At 43.4% G+C, this 20514-nt stretch overlaps 1 protein-coding gene across 5 annotated transcripts in view; it reads left to right on the forward strand.

The window, feature by feature from the left end:
• nckap5l (NCK-associated protein 5-like) overlaps nt 1-19783 on the forward strand; it is a 33805-nt gene extending 14022 nt beyond the window's left edge. For 2 of the 5 annotated variants that reach the window (XM_080445463.1, XM_080445464.1), the window contains exons 3-13: nt 5762-5902; nt 7673-7741; nt 7909-7947; nt 8182-8301; nt 8548-8640; nt 9026-11988; nt 13126-13258; nt 13900-13972; nt 14115-14387; nt 17733-17884; nt 18316-19783. In XM_080445463.1, coding sequence (XP_080301589.1) covers nt 5762-5902; nt 7673-7741; nt 7909-7947; nt 8182-8301; nt 8548-8640; nt 9026-11988; nt 13126-13258; nt 13900-13972; nt 14115-14387; nt 17733-17884; nt 18316-18576 — 4317 coding nt within the window. In that variant the 3' untranslated portion in view covers nt 18577-19783. Of the gene's footprint in view, nt 1-5761; nt 5903-7672; nt 7742-7908; nt 7948-8181; nt 8302-8547; nt 8641-9025; nt 11989-13125; nt 13259-13899; nt 13973-14114; nt 14388-17732; nt 17885-17970 lie in introns of all 5 variants that reach the window. The other 3 variants (XR_013934227.1, XR_013934228.1, XM_080445465.1) reach the window with 3 other exon arrangements.
• Nucleotides 19784-20514: the final 731 nt, after the last annotated feature.

Raw genomic sequence — 20514 nt, forward strand, 5'->3', positions numbered from 1 at the left:
ACTGAAAGAAAAAAATACCTCAAGTACAGTTGAGTAGCCTACATATACATGTACTTAGTTACTTAACACCACGGTCCAGAAGAAGGAAGTCCAACTCTCGCTTCTCGTTTATCTGTTTGCCTTTCTCCTGCACTGTCAAATCCAGAGTGTTAATTTAACTCTGGAACCTTACAGGTGCATTTTTACACTCTCAGAGTTAAATTAACACAACACATCTTTGGCCGTGTGTCCACCAGCTGAAAACACAAGGCGCTCTCGTCTAAACGCCCAGAGTTGAAAGTATTTCAATAATCTAGCAACAAGATAAAAAACAGCAGACGTTCAGAATAGATGCTCAGCGCCTCGTCACGCTGCTGGCATTTCCAGCATAGCATAAATACACAGCGCTTACATTGAAAACAATTCAAAATATACGCTGCACTGAAGAAAAAATGCCTTGGTGGACACAGCCCCTTACTGTGTTACTTCCTCTTCCACTTTTATCAGTTACCGGAGTCATTACTTGATATTATTTGCCAACCATAGACTGCTCATTTTTATAGATGAGACACAAACATTTGCAGATATCTAATCTGCAATCTTTACTGTCAAGCTCATGCTTTGCTGAAGGTGTTCTATATTGAAAGTGGGCCCATTGAAAGTGTAAATTATCTAAATTAAGTTTTTCTTCACAACTGGCCTTGTAAGCCATAGCCATTGTACAAATTGACATTTATCCAGTTATGTTCTGTGAACACAGCAGCTATGATTTAAAAAATGTATTTGACCTTAAACATGGTTTGTCGAAATGTGTCACTGTAGTGCCTATCTTTGTATAGAGTGTAGTGTAGTCAATGTAGAGAGTGAAATGTATTTGTTCTCCTGCTGCTTGCCATATTTTGCTACTTGCAAACTCACCTTGCACAAATTGACAATTTTGATCACTCCATTGAGGTGTTTAATCACTGTACTATAGACAAGTCATGGAAGCCATGGAAACTTTGTTTCTGAGAGTATGCTTCCAATCATATGTAAATAAATACACAGCCCACGTATGACATAAGGGCAAAATGGCTGGCTTGTGGATATAGATAGATAAACACTTCATTAATACCGAGGGGGGGGGGGGGCAATAGATGCAATAGATAATATATAATAATATATAATAATAATAATAGACCCTGCAATACTGAACCATACCAATAATGCACAGATACGAATACAAAAATACATAGAAAGAACCTACACTCTGACTCTCTACACCTACAGTATAGTACTTACTTACAAGCGCACACTCACACACACACACACACACACACACACACACACACACACACACACACACACACTCACACACACGCACACGCACACGCACACACACACACACACACACACACACACACACACACACACACACACATATTATATGTGAGATATATTATAAGCTCTATGAGCCCTATTCTTCTTCAGATTAGTCGCTCAAGCCAGAGACAAGTCTTCAGACAATCTTTAATAAGTTGAGAACAGGAAGCTGTCATCTGTTCGTCAGACCTGTAGTGTATTCGACCAATCTACAAAGTGGCATTAACTAAAATGTAGTTTAAAACATATTCTTGAATGTCCATTTCTGCTAAGCAGCTAGCTCAATAGGCTTCGACTAATTTGAAAAATTACATGGCAACTGCTTTATTTTCTACTCAGTTTTAGACTGTTAGGCAGAAGCATTTTGAAATTGTGGGAGCCAAACAAGTTTGTCTTGAGATGGACATAGATCTCGCCTCCTACACAGGGACATCCTGAGCTGCACTCAGTGACAAATACAGATGTCCATACTTCATAGGGATATTGCATCGTTCCAGGGTGGGGTGATAAAATATCCATCTGACCGCTGGGCCATACCACAGTGCAATCTGCCCAGCAGCAGCAGCAGTGGGAGCAACATTAGCTGGTTTTGCATTCCCCTCATGGCTCCTCTCTATCGGGCAGTTGCAGCACTAGAGGCTATATGTCTGCCAGTAGGGCCCTGTGTAAGGCACTGCCTGGCACTGCGGACCCACTGGGCCACTCTCTCCTCCTCCCTTTCAATGGGCCTCTGTGTGCAGAGCATGAGGCCGGTCACAGGCACCCTAAAACCACCATCATGACAATGCTGCGGCTTACAAAGCAGCCAGCATCTCTCTCGCTCTCTCTTTCTCTGTCTCTCTCTCTTTGTCTTTCTCCCTCCTTTTCTCTCTCTTTCTCCCCCGCTTCTGTAGCCAAAAATATGTTGGGTCAGTCATCAATAGGGCTTGAATCAGCTGGTGTCCTTTGATGCTCAATTGTGTTTTGTGATTGGGATTTGATAGGGCTTTACATCAACTGGTTATTATTTTAGATGTGTAGGCCTGTCAGATCCAAGAGCAGTGCTCAAAGGTGGCATTTTTGTCTTGTTTCTTTAGCTAAACCAGTGATGTTTAGTGGAGCACGTGGATAGAACCCACTGCAAGCTGTGGCAGTGCATTTTCAGTGTTATATTTAGAATCACTTTTGTTGTCTTTGGTACACGCTGTAATTTCCATTTGAATGTTCATAGGCACACACACACACACACACACACACACACACACACACACACACACACACACACACACACACACACACACACACACACACACACACACACACACACACACACACACACACACACACACACTCACACACTCACTCACACACTCACACACTCACACACACACACAGGACACGTTGAAGCTCCTGCCCGGAGCTTCAATGTGCATTAGAGGGGAGAATAGCTGGTATTTATAAACACTCAATAACGCTGCTGTGTCCAAGGTTAAACGGGAGGCTAATATCTGCTTCCGTTCTCAGATGGACCTTCATTGATCAGACCTCCATTATACGTGCAGATTGGCACTGTTTGGTCAATTACTGCTCAATAAGTGGCCTTCAGCTTGGAAGCTGCTGCTTAAGTTCTTTGCCAGGGTGGGACGTGGGGTGGAGGAGCGAGCCAATATTTCTCAATAATCTTCCTGTAAGCCCCTCCCAAACACCCTTAGTTACATAATGACCTTGTGTTCTGTGCTGTAGCTGGACAGCTGATGTTTTGGGAAACCACTGCATGCCATTGTGCTGTATGCATCCCATTTGCTGCTTTATACGATACGTGTTCGCATTTGTTCGTTTGTGTGTACAGATTGGTGTGTAGTGTCTAACTGAGCTTGAGGTGTGTGTGTGTGTGTGTGTGTGTGTGTGTGTGTGTGTGTGTGTGTGTGTGTGTGTGTGTGTGTGTGTGTGTGTGTGTGTGTGTGTGTGTGTGACTGCGTACATACATGTATTTATATTTCATATGCCTAGCATTGTGCAAATTGAAAGCGTCGCCACAACAACTTCCCATCTGTACTCGAGCTCGTCGGCCATTATCTGACTTGTTTTTACGACATCGATATATGTGTGCCGATATATGTGTGCCAATGTCGTTATAGGCGAAAATAATAACTTTAAAATGACAAACAAATTAAGCGTTGTGAGCTTGTAGATACGGCTATAGGTGAATTTTCTATTTCTGAAAAACTTTAATCAAATTGATTTAGCCCTTTTTAGATACCAATCGGTCAATGCATTGTTAATCGGTGGACTAGGACGCTCCAAAATCAGGATCGGCATCGGACCCAAACTCTGCCACTGGTCTGTCTCTACACTACTACACACCTGGAGCTATGCCTACCACGAGGCTGGTCCTCGGCCATAATATAGATATGCGCTTGCGCTTTGTCATGCCACACTCATGTATTCATCGTTCGATTTATTGAAGTTACAAACTGCCTCAGGAAGATGGCTACATTGGCTTATTGTTTCATACCATAAAGGATCGGTAGCAATACGGGAGAATGGAGTACACTGTATCATATTCGCTCAGCAGTCCTTCAGATGGATGTAGTGTACCATAACATGTATATACAACACAGTGTAGGTTACAATCGGTATGAACGAAGGCTATGTCAGAGTCAGAATCACATAACCACGTGAATCCTAGCGTCCCTATTCTGGGCATATCATAATAGGCGTACATTAGGCCAAAATAGCGAATATTCAGCGAAAATAGGTGAAAATAGCAGATCTGTAAGCTCAAAACGTGACATGTTCTGATGTGTTGAGAGCTTGTAGATTGGCTATTTTCACTATTTCACAGACAACCAAGTATATAGGGTTTAAGTGGTTCATTTTGTGGGAATATTCTTTGTCATCTGGTGCTGTGACGACCGAAGACATTAACGACTGCACGACTACTGACAATGCACAGGATGTGCATTAGTGCAACATTACATTGCACAACACAAGTCACAAAGTAGACTATAAATAGGCCAGTGGTTTTCAAACCTTTTGTGCCCAAGGCACACCAAAGGGCAAGTCAAAATCTCAAGACACAGCTCTATTCATATCCATGCAAAATAATCAAGACTCAAGAGGGTTTATTTGTCACTTGCTCGTACAGGTACAAGCAGTGATTTGGTGGGACATCAAAATACTGTGCTACTGACTGCTAATATTATACAGTAATAATAATAATAATAATAAATTGTATTTGTATTGCACTTTACATTTGAAACAAACCTCAAAGTGCTACAGTACATAATAAAACAAAATAAAGAAAACCATTTGCAAGAGAATCAAAAAAATCGAAAAATCTAAAACAGGATTAAAACATGTTTAAAACAAGTTTAAAAAGGTATAACAAATAGCCTCTATAACACGTGTTATCGACTCTGTAAATGTTTATTTTTGGTAATGCCAAAATAAAAAGATTTTTGTGTAGTTGTATTTCAATAATAATAATGTGTTTGTCATAAAACTGGCACACCTGGACTTGTCTCATGGCACACCAGTGTGCCTCGGCACACCGTTTGAGAACCACTGACATAGACTGCAGACAAAGCTCATCACGAAATATTGTAAAATATACACTGTTGGGCATGGGTCTTCAACAGGGGGTCCGGGACCACTAGGGGGTCCTCAGAGTTATTACAGGGGTGCCACAAAATGTCTGTGTGGTGTGGTTTTTTACATTAACCACTCGAACCCTAGCATCCCTATTCTGAGAGGAACATTAGCCGAAAATAGCCGATCTACAAGCTCACGTATGATTCCTGTATGATGAGCTTATAATTAGTTATAAAAACGTTTCCATGTCTGCTTAATGTTTCTGACACTCCTATTGTTGTGTGTTAAAATCCTCACCCATCTGTTACCCCAACATCAAAGGAAGTACGGTTTCATCCCCATCTAATTGAAACACATCTAAGTGTGATGATAATTATAAATAAAAGGTCAACTTCTCTCTTGTAGATGAGAACAAGAGAGAATGTGTTGACGATAGATTCCACTTTAACGACGTTTAACGTTTAAGATTATAAGAAGACTAAATACAGTATTTGAGATGAGGGATAATACATTGTTCTCCCCAACGTCTCTCTCGCTGACGGCTGACGCAGAGGCAATCACATGTTTTAACCCAATAGCCATAGTGACTGACACCAAAATGAACCACACGCATTCACTCTTTTAACAGACAAATGTGGTCTTGAGAATGGATTACATCATCAGAATGGGGGCTGGTATTCTGCCAGATTACCAAGCCCACAGGGAACCAGCATTCCAGTGGTGCTTAGACTTCATTTCCCCACCTTGTTTGCAGATGAGAACAGTGTCTCGTTTAACGAGTGTTGTGACCATGATGATGATGATGATGATATAGTCATGAATGCTACATCTGTTAACTTCCTTCCAGATGAGAACAATGTCCGACGAGGCAGAACAGAGAATGTGCGATGAGGACTTCGGGTCGGACGAGGAGGGGGAGGAGGCAGACGTGGAGTCTTACCTGGAGGACAACAGCAGTGAGCTGGTGGACAGACTGAAAGAGCTGGAGGTGAGAGGACGACAGACGTCATGGTGTTATGAGTTGAACTTGAATGAAAGTATTCAAGTGTTTATTTATTTACAAGGGACAATGAACGTCACTCAGCATTTCTGTTTCCACATCAGCGTGAATGTGCCAGAGTTAGCTAATGAGCAAACTTTCATCTGTAGTCCCTGCCCTGGGCAGGTTGTTAAAAATGGTGCCATAGAATTGTCAGTACAATACAATACAATAGAAAACATAAGTTCACTTCTTAATAAACAGAGAGGGAATTTACTAAATCATAAATAAAACAGGAAAAAAAGACTAGGGCCCTATTCCGGGTCGAAGTTGCTAAAGCCACTAGTATCGGATTTAGGACTAGGCAAGGGGCGTTCCCCCGTAAAAGTTGCTATTCTGGGACACCTGCTTTACCTGCAAAACACCTGCACTACGCGTTATATTATGCATAGGTGTGGTTTGGGCGTTACAATGATAAAAACCAATCACCGTGCCAGATGCCATTACCTTTAACAACTCAGTAAGTGCCAGAGTTTTATTAAAACAGGGTACATCTAATGCTGACATTATTACCGTTCTACGCTGATATGTTGCGTGCTGTAGAAGCCATTACGAGGACCCGGATGTAAACAATGGATGCGTGCACGATGGTCGATGGTCCCGTCTAACGCCTGGAACAATAACATCTCTCACACGACCCGCCATTGCGGAGTGATCGCGCACCGAAAATGGCTCGTTTCCACCACTGTAAAGAGTTAAGGAGATACAGAGGTTTTTATCAAGGAGATATAATGGGAGCGGACGGGAGGTAGATTTTTTGGCATGGATCCACATCTGTCCTCTCCTTCTTAGAGACTCTGTGGGTGATCCCAAAGTTGCGCTAGCCCGCCCCTCGTGAAAAAAAAAGGAAAAACATTGAAAAACGGTTATAACCGTTCACTCCACGCATGGCTTTTCAAAAACGGTCGGGACCGCTTTTGGCACACAATGTGTTAAGAGAAGACTGCGCTAGCCATTATCCCCAATCCAATCTTACGCTCTCCTATCTCCCTGTCTGCAGTGTTGCCTGGTCTGATTATTATAAGCCACATTGGGCTTGTTTTTCTGAAGTTGCTTGTAAATAATGGTAGAACGGTTGTGAGCTTGTACATCATCTATTTTGAAATAGCCAACATATATAAATATGCACATTGTTTAATGGACGACATATATAGGTTTGAAGTGCTCATGTGGCCTATTATAGTCGCTTCTTTTGGGCTTGTTTTCATAGACCTGGTTGCTTATTTCTCGCAAATTCTGGCAATACAGCTGTCCAGCTCTTCAGCCGCACTGTGGGGATTTATCATGGAAACATACACCCGACGTTGGGTTTCTAAGCTCTGGCCTTTGATTGCCTTTCAATAAAACCACATTTGATAGACATACGTATGTATCACCTACATGTTACTGATTAGAGAGAATTTTATATTTTTATAATCAGTTCATTATTTCCTGCGTAATCGATGAATAAAACTGATAAATATAAAACTGAAATAGCAGATCTCACAACGCATCACATAGCGACATGTTGTGAGCTTGTAGATCGGCTATTAAATAGATTTTTGTGATTATTAATTTTGTTGGGAACCCCCTGGAACCCCCTCAAGGACCCCTGGGGGTCCCCGGACCCCACTTTAAGAACCAATGTTCTAGACTAGACGGCTTGGCCCAGCCCTGTTTTAACGGTTGTAATTTCTTTCTTGACATGATTATATATTTTTCATTTTCCATTTCTTCCAGGCTGAGAACTCTGCTCTGATGTTGGCAAATGAGAGTCAAAGAGAGGCCTATGAGAGATGCCTGGATGAGGTGAGTATCACCTCAGATGCAATACTCTACACCCATGCTGCACTAGATTTAGCATTTATGAATAAATCTAGTTCTAAAATGTGCATATTGTAAGCTGCTCTCGTTAAGACAGGAAAAGTGTCTAAAACATCATTTTTGTCATGTTCTCTTTGTCCTCTTGTCATTAGGTCGCCAACCATGTAGTCCAAGCTCTGCTAAACCAAAAGGTAACATGACCATAACCAGCTCTATATACTGTACTTCCTTATAAAATGAATAGTGACATTTGCCTATCTACAAGCTCACAACGCATTGCAACACAGCACATTCTGAGCTTGTACATTTGTAAAAATGTTTTAATTTTTTTTAAGGATTTTGCCTGTAATGACATATAAACTGCCTCTAAATTGAATATTGACCATCACTGAGGTCCATTCATTGTCTTGTGTGTGACGATCCAGGACCTCAGAGAGGAGTGCATCAAGCTGAAGATGTTGGTGTTTGACCTGGAGAGACAGAACCGGGCGCTGTGTGAGCTGTTCCAGCAGAAGCTGCCCAACCACCCCACTGCCAACTACCAGGTGAACATTTTTGTTGATTCATGCACCCAATTGTTGTCACCAGCCATGCAAAAAGCAGCATATTTCTCTTTAGTTTGTTTCTGGTTCCATTTCCTTAAACATTGCGTACTTGTCTCAACGATTCCAACATGGCTCTATGTTGTTCCCAAATCACACCGGGAGAATGCGGCTCTTAGTGGTGTGTGTGTTCACAATAGTGTGTGTATACAATGTAAGCTAAATTGCCTTCTGAATCTCCTGTTACAGGTCCCGTCGGGACCCCTCCCAGAGTACAATACACAGCTGCACAATGACTCTGCCAAGCAGGTGGAACATGCACAGACTGAAGCACAAGCCAAGGTGATGATTACAAAGCAAATATTTTTAACAAACACAGGTTGAAAAGTGTGTGTGTGTGTGTGTGTGTGTGTGTGTGTGTGTGTGTGTGTGTGTGCGTGTGCGTGTGCGTGTGCGTGCGTGCGTGCGTGTGTGTGTGAGAGGGGGATTATGTTTTAGGCTCAGAGTGAAAGACTAGAGACCCCACCTGTGTATGATGTAATTGATGGTGATGCTCTGACATTTAAAACCCTATTCTGCTATTGTAATGGAGAGAGCCATTGCAGCTAATCTCCCTGGTACTCATTTCCTTTACTGTTGGATGCAAAGGTCTTAGCTTTTTGATAAATTATTATGCTGGGCTCCGGTTGTGAGCGGGATGTTGATTCAGTTCTCTTTCTGTCCCAAGGGAAATGGCTACCGCACACAGCATGCCTCCCCTGGGCCTCGGGGGCCAGCCTCCTCCATGGAGGCCTTGTCCCCCTTCTTCAAGAAGAAAGCACACATCCTGGAGGTCCTGCGCAAAATGGAGGAGACAGACCCTCTGAAGTTCCACCCGTCCACAACAAGCCTCTCCTTCTGCGACTACAGCCAGGTGCTCATGTCCACCGAGGCCGTCCTAGCCACTGTCGACCCCCTGCCGCTGCCGTGCAAAGCCCATCACGCGCCCTGCCACTGCTCCTGCTCTGAAGCAGACACGCATCAGCACGTGAACGGCGACGGGGCGGTGAAGTGTGAAGTAGGGAACCCATGTTGTTTGCACTTCAAGAAAAGCCCTGACGGTACTTCCAAGCCCTGCAGCCACGTCTGCGGTCCCCCGAGAGCCCAGAACCACGCCGCGGCCGCTGTGACTGAATGTCACTCCAAGAGCACAACGGCAGAGTCCGTCCTCCCGTCAAAACAGAGCATCAAGAATGACAGACACCAGCAAACAACAGGAGCCGCCCCCCTTGCATCAGTCCCGGAAACAGCCGGTCAGAGTGTAGAGGCAGCGGGAAAGGACTGTGAGCAGGACTCAGTGGAGGGCGGCCCACAGGGGACCGCCTCTGAGCTGACCGGTTTCTACCCCGCCTCCCACCTGCCCATCCCAGTGAAAGAAAGCACTCCAAATGTCCATTGTGAGGTGGAGGCAGGAGACACTGTTCCCAACGGCGTAGCCTCCGTTGATGGTTTGGTGCTAGGAGACCCCTCTGCCCCGGAGAGAGACAGCGCTGAGCGGGAGGCTTCCTGTGCGAGGGCGAACACCTCCATCAGCCCCAGCCCCTCCTGCCTCAGCGATGTCAAGACCACAGCAATCAACTCGCCGTCCAAGCTGCTCAAGTTCCTCAAGATCCCTGCCATAGGGGAGAAGTCACAGACCTCGACCAGCCCGGTCCGCTTGAGTCCCCAGCTCACCCGCAACTCCAGGATCCCCTGTCGCACCAACAACTATGAGGTGTACCATTCCCCCGTCCCAACACGTAGAGCCACCACAACAGAGAGATGCAGGGTGCCCCCACCGCCGCCCTCCAGGTCTGAATCCTATCCAGCCACGCACTCCGCCCCTACTTCCCCACCCCAGCCGGAGGACACCTGCTCCCCTCCGGCTAAAGACATAAGCTACAGCAGCCTCTCAGTGCCGAAGGCCAGTGCCGGCCCTAAGCAGGGCTCATCTTCCCCCTCTGCCACTGCCACTGCCACCTCCTCCTCCTCCTCACCTAGGGTACCTCAGAGGGTCCCTCACTATGAAAATGTCTCTGATATAGCAACCAGTGCCAGAGGAGAGGACTCGACCCAGGGCCTCGAGAAAAGAACCACACTCCCCTCTCACACCAAGGTGGGTGGCGGTGAGCGGAAGCTAGTGAAGTCACTACCAGAGAGCGTCCTTAACCCCCCTCCGCAACGCAAACAGTCCTCCTCCTCTGCCTCGGAATCTTCGTCATCATCATCGGAGGAGGATGAAGATTCAGAGAGCCCTGTCTGGGTGAATAATCACAGCCTACCCACCTCATCCGGCCTGGACAAAGCTCAGGGCAGAGCTAATTACGCACGCAACAAACAAGAGACAGAAGCGAGGGACACTGGCATGCCGGCACCTGATGTCAATCAGCCTCCGCCTCCCCCTGCAGCCAAGAGGAGTGATCCCTCATCCATCCCCAAGCGGCCTGGGAGCGGCTCAGGGAGGTCCCCAGCTGACTCAAGCCACCATGCATTCAAAGACAGGCTGGCTGCCCTGGGTAAACTAAGGAGCTCTGAGGATTTGCAAGTCAATCTAAGACCGGTCGATGCTGCAAACACAAGTGCGCCGTGCAATGAGAGCAATGTCAGCCCCGCCGATGAAAGAAGTAAGACAGCGGACCGGCCCATTGAGCACCACAAAGATGAACAGAGACATTCAAAACATTCAGACTCTTTGGACAGTAAACCTAAAAGTAGCTCCAGCAGTTTGAAATACCACGGTTCTTCTCAGATGCACGAGCCTGGAAACAAATCATTGCCCCCTGTTCCGGCTGTGGTCAAGCCAGAGCTGTGTGTGACTAAGACAGAGAGTCCCAAGAGCAAAATTGGCCTCCCCTCCCCAAACACAGACACCCCCCAGGTGTTGCGCAACAACATGAAGTGCCCTGGCTCCCTGAATCTGGCCTACACGGCTAAACATGGTCTCGGCCCTCACAGTAGCAGCAGCCCCAACAAAATCCCACCGAAGTCACCATCCAAACCCTGCCAGGGGCCCTCGGTCCACAGGGGCGGAAAACCTGTGGACAGCCCGCGCTACTCCTCCAAATCAGAGGAGAGGTCCAAGATTGGTGGGAAGGGTAAGAAGAACCCAATGTATGGAGACAGCCTCCCCCCTCCGCCCCCTCGGCCTCCAACGTCGGACACGCAGGACGCAAAGGCATCCCACCCAACCCCGAGCCTGGAGTCAGTCATCGAGCAGAAGGTGATGAAGGGCATCGAGGAGAATGTACTGAAGCTCCAGTGCCTCCAGGAGCAGGACCGAGGCGTTCCGGTGCCTGAGGTCAAACAGAAGACATCCAATGGCATAGCCAGCTGGTTTGGCCTCAAGAAAAGTAAGCTGCCGGCACTGAGCCGCAAGGCGGACACCGGCAAAGTGAATGAGAAACGGGAGTGGAAGATCAACATCCCATCTGTGGGGAAGGATTCCGTCAAGGTGGCCTCTCGCTGCAAGGAAGGGGTGGAGGGTCTGAACATCTCCACACTGATGGAGAAGGCGGAGGGGCTGAGGAGGGCCCTGGAGGAGGAGAGGGCGTACGTGGAGAGGTCGGGAAGGGGTCACTCCTGCGAGGTGGTGATGGACCAAGCCCAGGGACAGCTGGCAGTCATGTACAGGGGAGCGCGCTCTGACAACTTCATGCAGCAGCTGCTAAACAGGTGAGAGGTGTTGAGGGGCCAGTGTAAGGAATGTACAACGGACATTCATACCATACTGGTGGTCTGGTATGTTTACCTTATTGACTGCAACTCATAGTATACTTTACATTACTATCGACCATTCCAAAGCATACCATGGGTTGTTTGATTTTTGAGGAAGCCACTGGATTCAGTTCATGAAATTGAAACTTCTTTGAGCTTGGGAATACAACATGCAAATTATAACGGCATGATTCTTTTATTTTTTTTGTCAAAGTTAATATATTTTGTATCAATATAACCGCATGGTTATTTTTGGGTAAAGTTAATAATATAGTTTTATTGCATTTTAAAGTGCAGATTCATTTGAAAATGTCTAGCGGAAAATAGTCCCTAGAGAAAAGATGTCCATGACTTACTAACTGCTCAATGTTAACAAAGCATGGACATGATGCTCAGGTGGCGCAGTGGTAAATTACGTGCCCAGTGCCCACCACCATGGAGTCTAGGGATTCAAATCCACTGCGATGCATCAGGCTTTGTTGAGCGTTTATACGAACATAATAAAGGGCTGGAGCGGCACCTGTCAGCACGGAGTGTTGGGCAGGAGGAGTGGGACGGAGGCGTCCTCCCGGCGGGGGCTCCTCACTGGCAGATGAGCCAGTAGAACACAACAACAGTGACAACACACAGAACTGTGTGTGAGGAGGAATTAATTGGCATAACGACTAAATTGGGGAGAAAAAGAGGTAAACATTATTGGCTATTCTTAAAGAAAAAGAAGGAAAAGATGTATGAATGTAAATACATTTTGAAGTCTAAAAATAAATCCAGTCATGGTCCATGTATATGGCCGAAGCTGTGACCGAAAAATGACATGTATTGACAAGGTTATGGTCCTTTAATAAATGTGTCCACTATACACAGCAGGTGTAAGAGAATTGATGTATTAATGTGAGTGTGAATGGGACTCGCACAATCCCTACTTTGAGTTTTGTTTATTTGTTGGGACTAAAGAAAGATCTTGGCTAAATGTGTGTGTGTGTGTGTGTGTGTGTGTGTGTGTGTGTGTGTGTGTGTGTGTGTGTGTGTGTGTGTGTGTGTGTGTGTGTGTGTGTGTGTGTGTGTGTGTGTGTGTGTGTGTGTGTGTGTGTGCAGAGTGGATGGTAAGGACATGATAATAAGTGTGCCTCAGCGACGGCTGTCCTTTGACTGTAAGACATCCAGACCAGTGTTCAGTCAACAGAGTGATGTCATCAGCCACACCACCAGCCGGGACAACATTGAAAAGGTACATTATTCTGTGGTTGCGTTTGAGCACCCTCTGTTGTTAGTTGGTGCTCAAATAACTCATCTACATTGTTAACCCATTAAGACCTGAGGCCGATTCCACAAAATGTCTTCTAAATCCAGTTTTCTGAAAAACCTATGTTGCTATGTCAGTGGTGCTCAAACCTTTTCATGTCAAGGACCCCCAGAATATGTATTTGGCCGCGGACCGTCTCAAAATATTTTGTTTCAGGGACCAGCAGAAGATTTGAGTTAAAAATGTTCACTTTAAAAATATATATATATTCAAAGATTTGCACAAATCTTTGCACAGATTTTTCAAAAATAGCAGATATTTTAATTGCCAAAGTATAAAATGTGGTTAAAGTGGTTAAAATCTAAAATGACACAGATGCTTTCCCGGTTTTAATGGGTTTAAACTAAGGATATGGAACACAAGACACTACTGTATATAGACAACCAGTGAGAAAACACAAGATGATGATGCAGGTGATGACTTTCAACAGATGTTTTAAAGCAAATAACAAAATATTACATCAGCAGAAGTATGTGCTGTAGGCTTTCAATCTAACACATTTCAGCTGCGTTGCACTGAGTGGGTTCACTGTTTAAATCCAATCATTTATTTCTTGTTTTACACAGGGATCAGATGGGATCACCAACGTAACATCTGATGAAAACCTTGCAGATCCAGTTCATCCACAGCACTTTGCAGGTAACAAGGACACCTACCGGGAATGTATCTGTGCTGAGGAAACAAAGGTTCAATACCACCATTAACCACTTGAATGTTTATATCTGTGAGGGTATTGAATTATTCTCGTCTCGTCTCATGCCCTCCCCCTCTCCTGGTCCAGGTTCTGGTGCGTCCACATACACTCTGGACAGCGGCATCGGTACTTTCCCCCTGCCTGACTGCAGCAGCAGTGGTGCAGCAGGGAGAAGCCTGTCTAAGGCGAGGGCCGGGGCGGCCTCTGGCTCCCCGGGGAAGGTAGCGCGCCGGGCCCGCACCCTGGACAGGGAGATGAGCTCACAGGAGGAGTGTTATGCCCCACACCGACAGCTGATTCCCACCATTCAGTACAGTTCCATGCTGGAGGGACGGGGCACCGCCAACGTCATCCGTGAAGGTACTGCACTGAGAATTGTGCATTAAGTAGAAATGTAATATTGTTATTTTTTGTTTTGTTTTTTGGCTTGTCATTTCAATATTTCTTAATTAATTGTGTTACGCTAACTACAAACTGTTATACCCACTGTACATAATACCAGGGTTCAACCAAGGCCACATAGGATACCACATTAGCCAACGGGGTAATCTGGATGCCTTTTGATATCCTAATTTGCTGTAATGCCATGGATATAGCGCTTATTATAGACATCCTACAGCTCTAATTAGTATGTGCATGGCATTGACCTTGGAATACATTAAGTTGTTTTTTATTTCCTTTGAATCTGCTCAAGGGGAATTTTGGAAAAATTAATCCCTTTAGCTGTTAAATTACCATTGCCACCTTGTTCTTGTTTATGGACAGTGTTGGGCAAGTTACTTTATTTTAGTAATATATTACTATTACTTATTACCTTCATTTTAAAGTAATACATTTCGTTACATATTAATGTCTGAGCAACAGTAATATATTAATATTACATATTACTTTTTAGTTACTTAAAAAAAAGAAGCTACAATTGAACAATTAAATAATCTATATTTTGTATTATTATTATTAGCCCACAAATTATTTTTGGGACACAGAGATGGCAGATGGGCAGGCATTTACATTATAAGATTATTAAAATAAATTATTAATTATTATTATGAATTAAATTAATGAATCAATTTGACTTAAATTAATCAATTTATTAATAGACATACCTTCTATAATGTAGCCTATAATGACATGACAAGACTAGCCTCTTTCTATACCTTTTTTTAAAATTAAAGTCCACATAACAAGGACTGCATGAGCAGCATAGAATGTTGAGCCTATGAAATTAAGATAAGGACATAGAAATATGGTTAAGGTCATTTAATTGTTCAAAATTTGACCTCTCTGAACAGTGAACAGTTATACTGTAGTGTCATTGTGTCAACCAATAACACATCATAACAAAATGCATCTTGACCTACAGTACCACTTGTTTGACAACCAACAACTAGCCAATTTTAAGTAACACAACCGTCCCTATGGGATCTAAACTCCATCCATGTGTGGTCAAAGTGGCAAATAAAATCTCTTAACACAGCATTTTGACATTCCCAGCCGACACTCATTTAGATAGACATGGCATGCAGGCGCGTATCGTCATTGGGGCCAACGAGGCCATGGCCCGGTCTGTAAACCCAGCTTGTCCCTGTGTAGGGGCAAGATCCGCCAGGATCTACTAAAAATCAACATTAGCAGCCCCTCACCCTATTCTGTTGTAGCCGACCACAGAAAGTTGCCTTGGTTTTCAAAAGGGGCTCATTTGCATTCGGCCGAATTGTTAATGAGTGGCCATTAAAAACCAGTTTAGCCGTCAAACCGGTTCTGGCCCGGTTCTGGCCCGGTCAACGTTAGAATCCACCAAACGCCACTGATGGCATGAGTTTAAAAAATTTACTAGACAGTTAGAGTTAAGACTCATTTATATGGTCTACAAAGAACTCAGCTCTATACAATTATATTTATACCGTAGGCTACTCTTTAAATACAAAAATCCTCATTTTATTTGACCTTTAAGAGAAGACTGTGCTAGCCATTTATCCCCAATCCAATATAATATATTATATCTCCCTGTCTGCTGTGTTGCCTGGTCTGATTATTATAAGCCACATTGGGCTTGTTTTTCTGAAGTTGCTTGTAAATAATGGTAGAACGGTTGTGAGCAGGTCGTCTATTTTCAAATAGCCAACATATATAAATATGCACATTGTTTAATGGACGACATATATATAGGTTTGAAGTGCTCATGTGGCCTATTATAGTCGCTTCTTTTGGCCTTGTTTTCATAGACCTAGTTGCTTATTCCTCTCGCACAATCTGGCAACACTGCTCACGTTCCGACAGAGTCTGACATGAACTCTGCAGCCGCACCATGGGGATTTTACATTGAGCACACACACCCGATGTTTGGCTTCTAACTTAGCTCTGGACTTTAATTGCCTTTCAATAAAACCACATTTGATATACATAAATATCACCTACATGTTACTGATTAGAGATTATTTTATATTTTTGTAATCAGTTCATTATTTCCTGCGTAATCGATGAATAAAACTGACGTGTGTAAATTGGAACATTGCATTGTGTGATGCTTAACTTGCCTTCTTTAAATAAATTAAATAGACTACCATCTTATATAAACACAATTGGCACAAGGAATTGACACTCTCCCTTCAGCTGATTATAGTAAAATTAGAATCACAGAGAGCTGTTGACAATGATAGCTGTCGAGAGAGGTGTGAGCTTAGTTTTAACAGGGATTTTGCTGGCTGCGGCTTTGTGGGTGGATAAAATAAAACACCTTCACTTTGGTGGGTAACGCACAAAGTAACGTAGTAACGTAGTGTCATTTTAATAATATATTACAGCTTCTCCTTGTAGTAATGCGCTATATTACCCGTTACCGCAATTCGGTAATATATTACGTAACGGCGTTGCATTACTAACGCACGTTACCCAACACTGTTTATGGATTATACTTTTTGGGAGATGCAGTTTATGTTTTGCACACTAGACTAGAGGGAGGGAGAGAGAGAGAGAGAGAGAGAGAGAGAGAGAGAGAGAGAGAGAGAGAGAGAGAGAGAGAGAGAGAGAATGTATTAAACTGTACATAGAAGTCAGTAGTATATTAGTCAAGTTAACTTAGAAGCATGTCTGGAAAGGCTACTAAAGCCTAATTTTTACTCTGTTGTACGACAGTGTTGCTTGCCAAAAAGAACACATCTACAAGCCAACAACTTGTAGATGTGTCAGTGGTCAGTATCATGTCAGTATCATGACGGTATCATGGTCAGTATCATGGTAGTATCATGTCAGTATCATGGTAGTATCATGTCAGTATCATGGTCAGTACAGTATCATGGTTCAGTATCATGTCACAGGGCTGTGACAGGGCCTGACATCTGTGTGACAGGCCTGTCACAGCCCTGTCACAGGGATGCCAAGCCCTAGAGATAATGTTAATAAAATATATTTTCATTTGATATTTTAAATAAATTAGCATTTTTTATGAGAACACATTCATTCACTTCAAGTAGATAAAATATTCAATATTTCTAATGTCTTGAGAATTTGACTTTTTAACAAAACCTTTCAAATAGGATTTTAAAATGTGTCATCTTGCCAACCCCATTTTGTCACTGACCCACTGCCACAAACAAGAAAATCCTCCTAGGCTGTGTGAGGGATGTTGTGTCAGTACAGAACGGCTTGACATGTCAGTGAACTTGCTTTTTTTTTTTAAATAGAAGCTATCCATTTTCTCTGCAGACAAGGAGGCCCACGGAGCAAACATGTTCTCCCCCCGCTCCAAGACGTGGACCTTCCCCAACTTGAAGGCCCCTGCTGGGACCGCTGAGGTGTACCTTGCCGTGGAAGAGGAGGAGGAAGAGACAGTGTCCTACGGATCTCCATTTAGAGGGGTGAGTTTAATATAGTGGAGAATTATTTTCAGTAACATCTTGATTCGTTTCAAACCAAGCTGAATTGAGCTTTGAGGGTTTTTTAGTACACAGTACAGCCACACAGTGACCATGGCGTTTAGGACAATGCTTGGAAAGCAGCATGTTAAAGGGAATTCTCCAGGCCAGCAGCACCACACTGGAAATACTTTAGCAGTCAGAGGAGAAGCAGTTAAGTAGGTCTATGTTTTTAAACCTGCACTCACAGCTTGCATAATGTAGAAACACAGCAGTGCATTCTCCCCTTGGAAATGAATTATTAATGGCGTGAATATTAAAGGTTCACAATTGGATGATTCCCGTAACCATTTTGTTCTTACCTAAACTTGTTACGGTTACGTAAACTGTGATGTGTGACTGAAAATGTGCTATGCCTCTCTGCGTCTGCACAGAGTGTGAAGCCTGGAGGTCCCTCTCCCGGGCATGTGGTTGACCCAGGCAGCCTGCCCGTCCCTGCCCAGTCGGGGCTGAGCCGCAGAGGAAAGACTCGTACTCCCAGTGTCCCTGAGATGAGCAGGGAGGCAGGGCTGGAGCTACTGAGGGAACGGCCTGAGGAGGCCCTCTCCCCCAGTCGCCCGCAGGTCCTAGAGACCCCTGAGTCGCTCAGCGATTCTCTCTACGACAGCCTGTCGTCCTGCGGCAGCCAGGGATAACAGAACTGGAGGGGGGCTTAAGGACAGGCAAATGTTGATCCGAAGCCTAATTTATACTTTGTTGCACATCCGTGTCACTCACTAAAAATTACTTTTTTTTTGGTGGGTGGCACGGTCTTACAACAAAGTATAAATTAGCCATAATTCCCAAGACTTGATGACACAAGATAGCCGAGCAACCCTTTTTAACATCTCCCTTGATTGCTAGCTGTACTGTGATGCTGCTGAAACCGTCATCTTTGGGGCAACATGGAAAATAATTGTGCTCTGCAGAAGTCCCCAAGTACATTCTCATGATGATGCTAACTCGTCATCATCAGCTCTTCAACTCTGTCGCTACAAGAAGGATTGATTGATGGATTCTCGCCTCAGGATTTCTAAAAACACGAAGCCAAAAGCCACCCAAATGATATAGGTTCAAGGTTGTTCACCTTCACTTTTTTCATAGAATTAAATTGACTGTGGACACAGTAATCAAAAATGTATGCTTACCCAACTCCAAAAAGCATGGGCAAGATAAAAGATTATCACACACAAAACTATCACCCCAGATTGAAAAAACTATTCTTTAGCTGAATTTCGCCCTCATTCCTGTTTTGTTTTTTTCTGAGCCTTTTAGCAGGTTTTGTATTAGGTATTTCTTGGCAGCAATAACTCGCTGGCCATTTCAATAACTGACATAACTGTACCAATGATTCCGTTTTGTTCTCAACATCAGTTCACTACATTATGTACTGAGAAATAGTATTTCCTTATTGAGCTCCTAGAAGATGGGGAAAAAAAGAATGTTCATGTCTGTGACTCTTAATTGCTAAACTCATGCATCACAATTTTAATGTATAAACGACTTATTGATCATGTTGAGATTATTTCTTCTTCTGCGACTGAAAAGAGGTCGCCAGAATATGTCTGTTTAAATCATAATACGTTCAAAGGTAATATATACCAGCAATAATATCATAGAAAAAAAGAGAAATGGCTACACTATTCAATGAATATGTATTTCTATTATTTATTTAAGTGAAATGTACATCATTTGCAATTGTCATCTTTTTGTAATCTTTGTGAAAATTGCGTCTCATTGCTTAGTAGATTATGTTCATATCTTATGTCAAAACATCTCTGTTGCTGTCTGTTCCCTAGCTAATAGAGGTTGTATGTACCAACTGCCGGTTTTTCAACTTTCTAATTAAACTGTTTTGATTTAGTTCTTGTGTTAATTTATCACATTGGCAGTTTTTACATGACCTGTAATTGCACATTTATTTCCAGTGTTGGAAGAAGTACTCATATTTTTTACTTAAGTAAAAGTATCAATGTACCACAATTTACGTAATTTCTTATCCCTGAGTCACTACAATAGCTCAAAACAAAACCTAATGCTAGTATGGGGCTCAGCCTATTATTGATCATTGATCTGATTGATATGCTGCATGCCATGAGTGTAAAGTGGTATTATTCAGCTGAAAAAAGAGTAGCTGTGGTCATAATACAGCACTGTTTGACAAAACTTTATAGCCATAATTATTTTTATGTAACACCCCAAAGTGAGAACCGCAAATGTACTTGAATGTTTTGGTTGATTAAAACTGCTACAGTTTTAATAATCTGAAACAACACACACACATATATATATATATATATATATATATATATATATATATATATATATTCTTTGATGTCTTATGTTGAAATAACAGGATACAGTAATTCTGTTCAATCAATGATTTTTCAATTGCGTTCCACTTCATGAAGACTGACATCCATAACTACACTTAAAACACAAGGAAAACTGATGGAACAAGTAGCATGGTGGCTCACAGTGTTAAGACATTCTCCACATGTTCCCAAGCAAGTTCAAATCCCACCCAAGTGATGCCTACTCTTTACTGCAAAGCATGTTTTGAAGACTAACAACACTTAAGGCACAAGGAAAAC

This window comes from Gymnoscopelus braueri (genome assembly GCF_963280865.1).
Source record: "Gymnoscopelus braueri genome assembly, chromosome: 12".
Classification (NCBI taxonomy): domain Eukaryota; kingdom Metazoa; phylum Chordata; class Actinopteri; order Myctophiformes; family Myctophidae; genus Gymnoscopelus; species Gymnoscopelus braueri.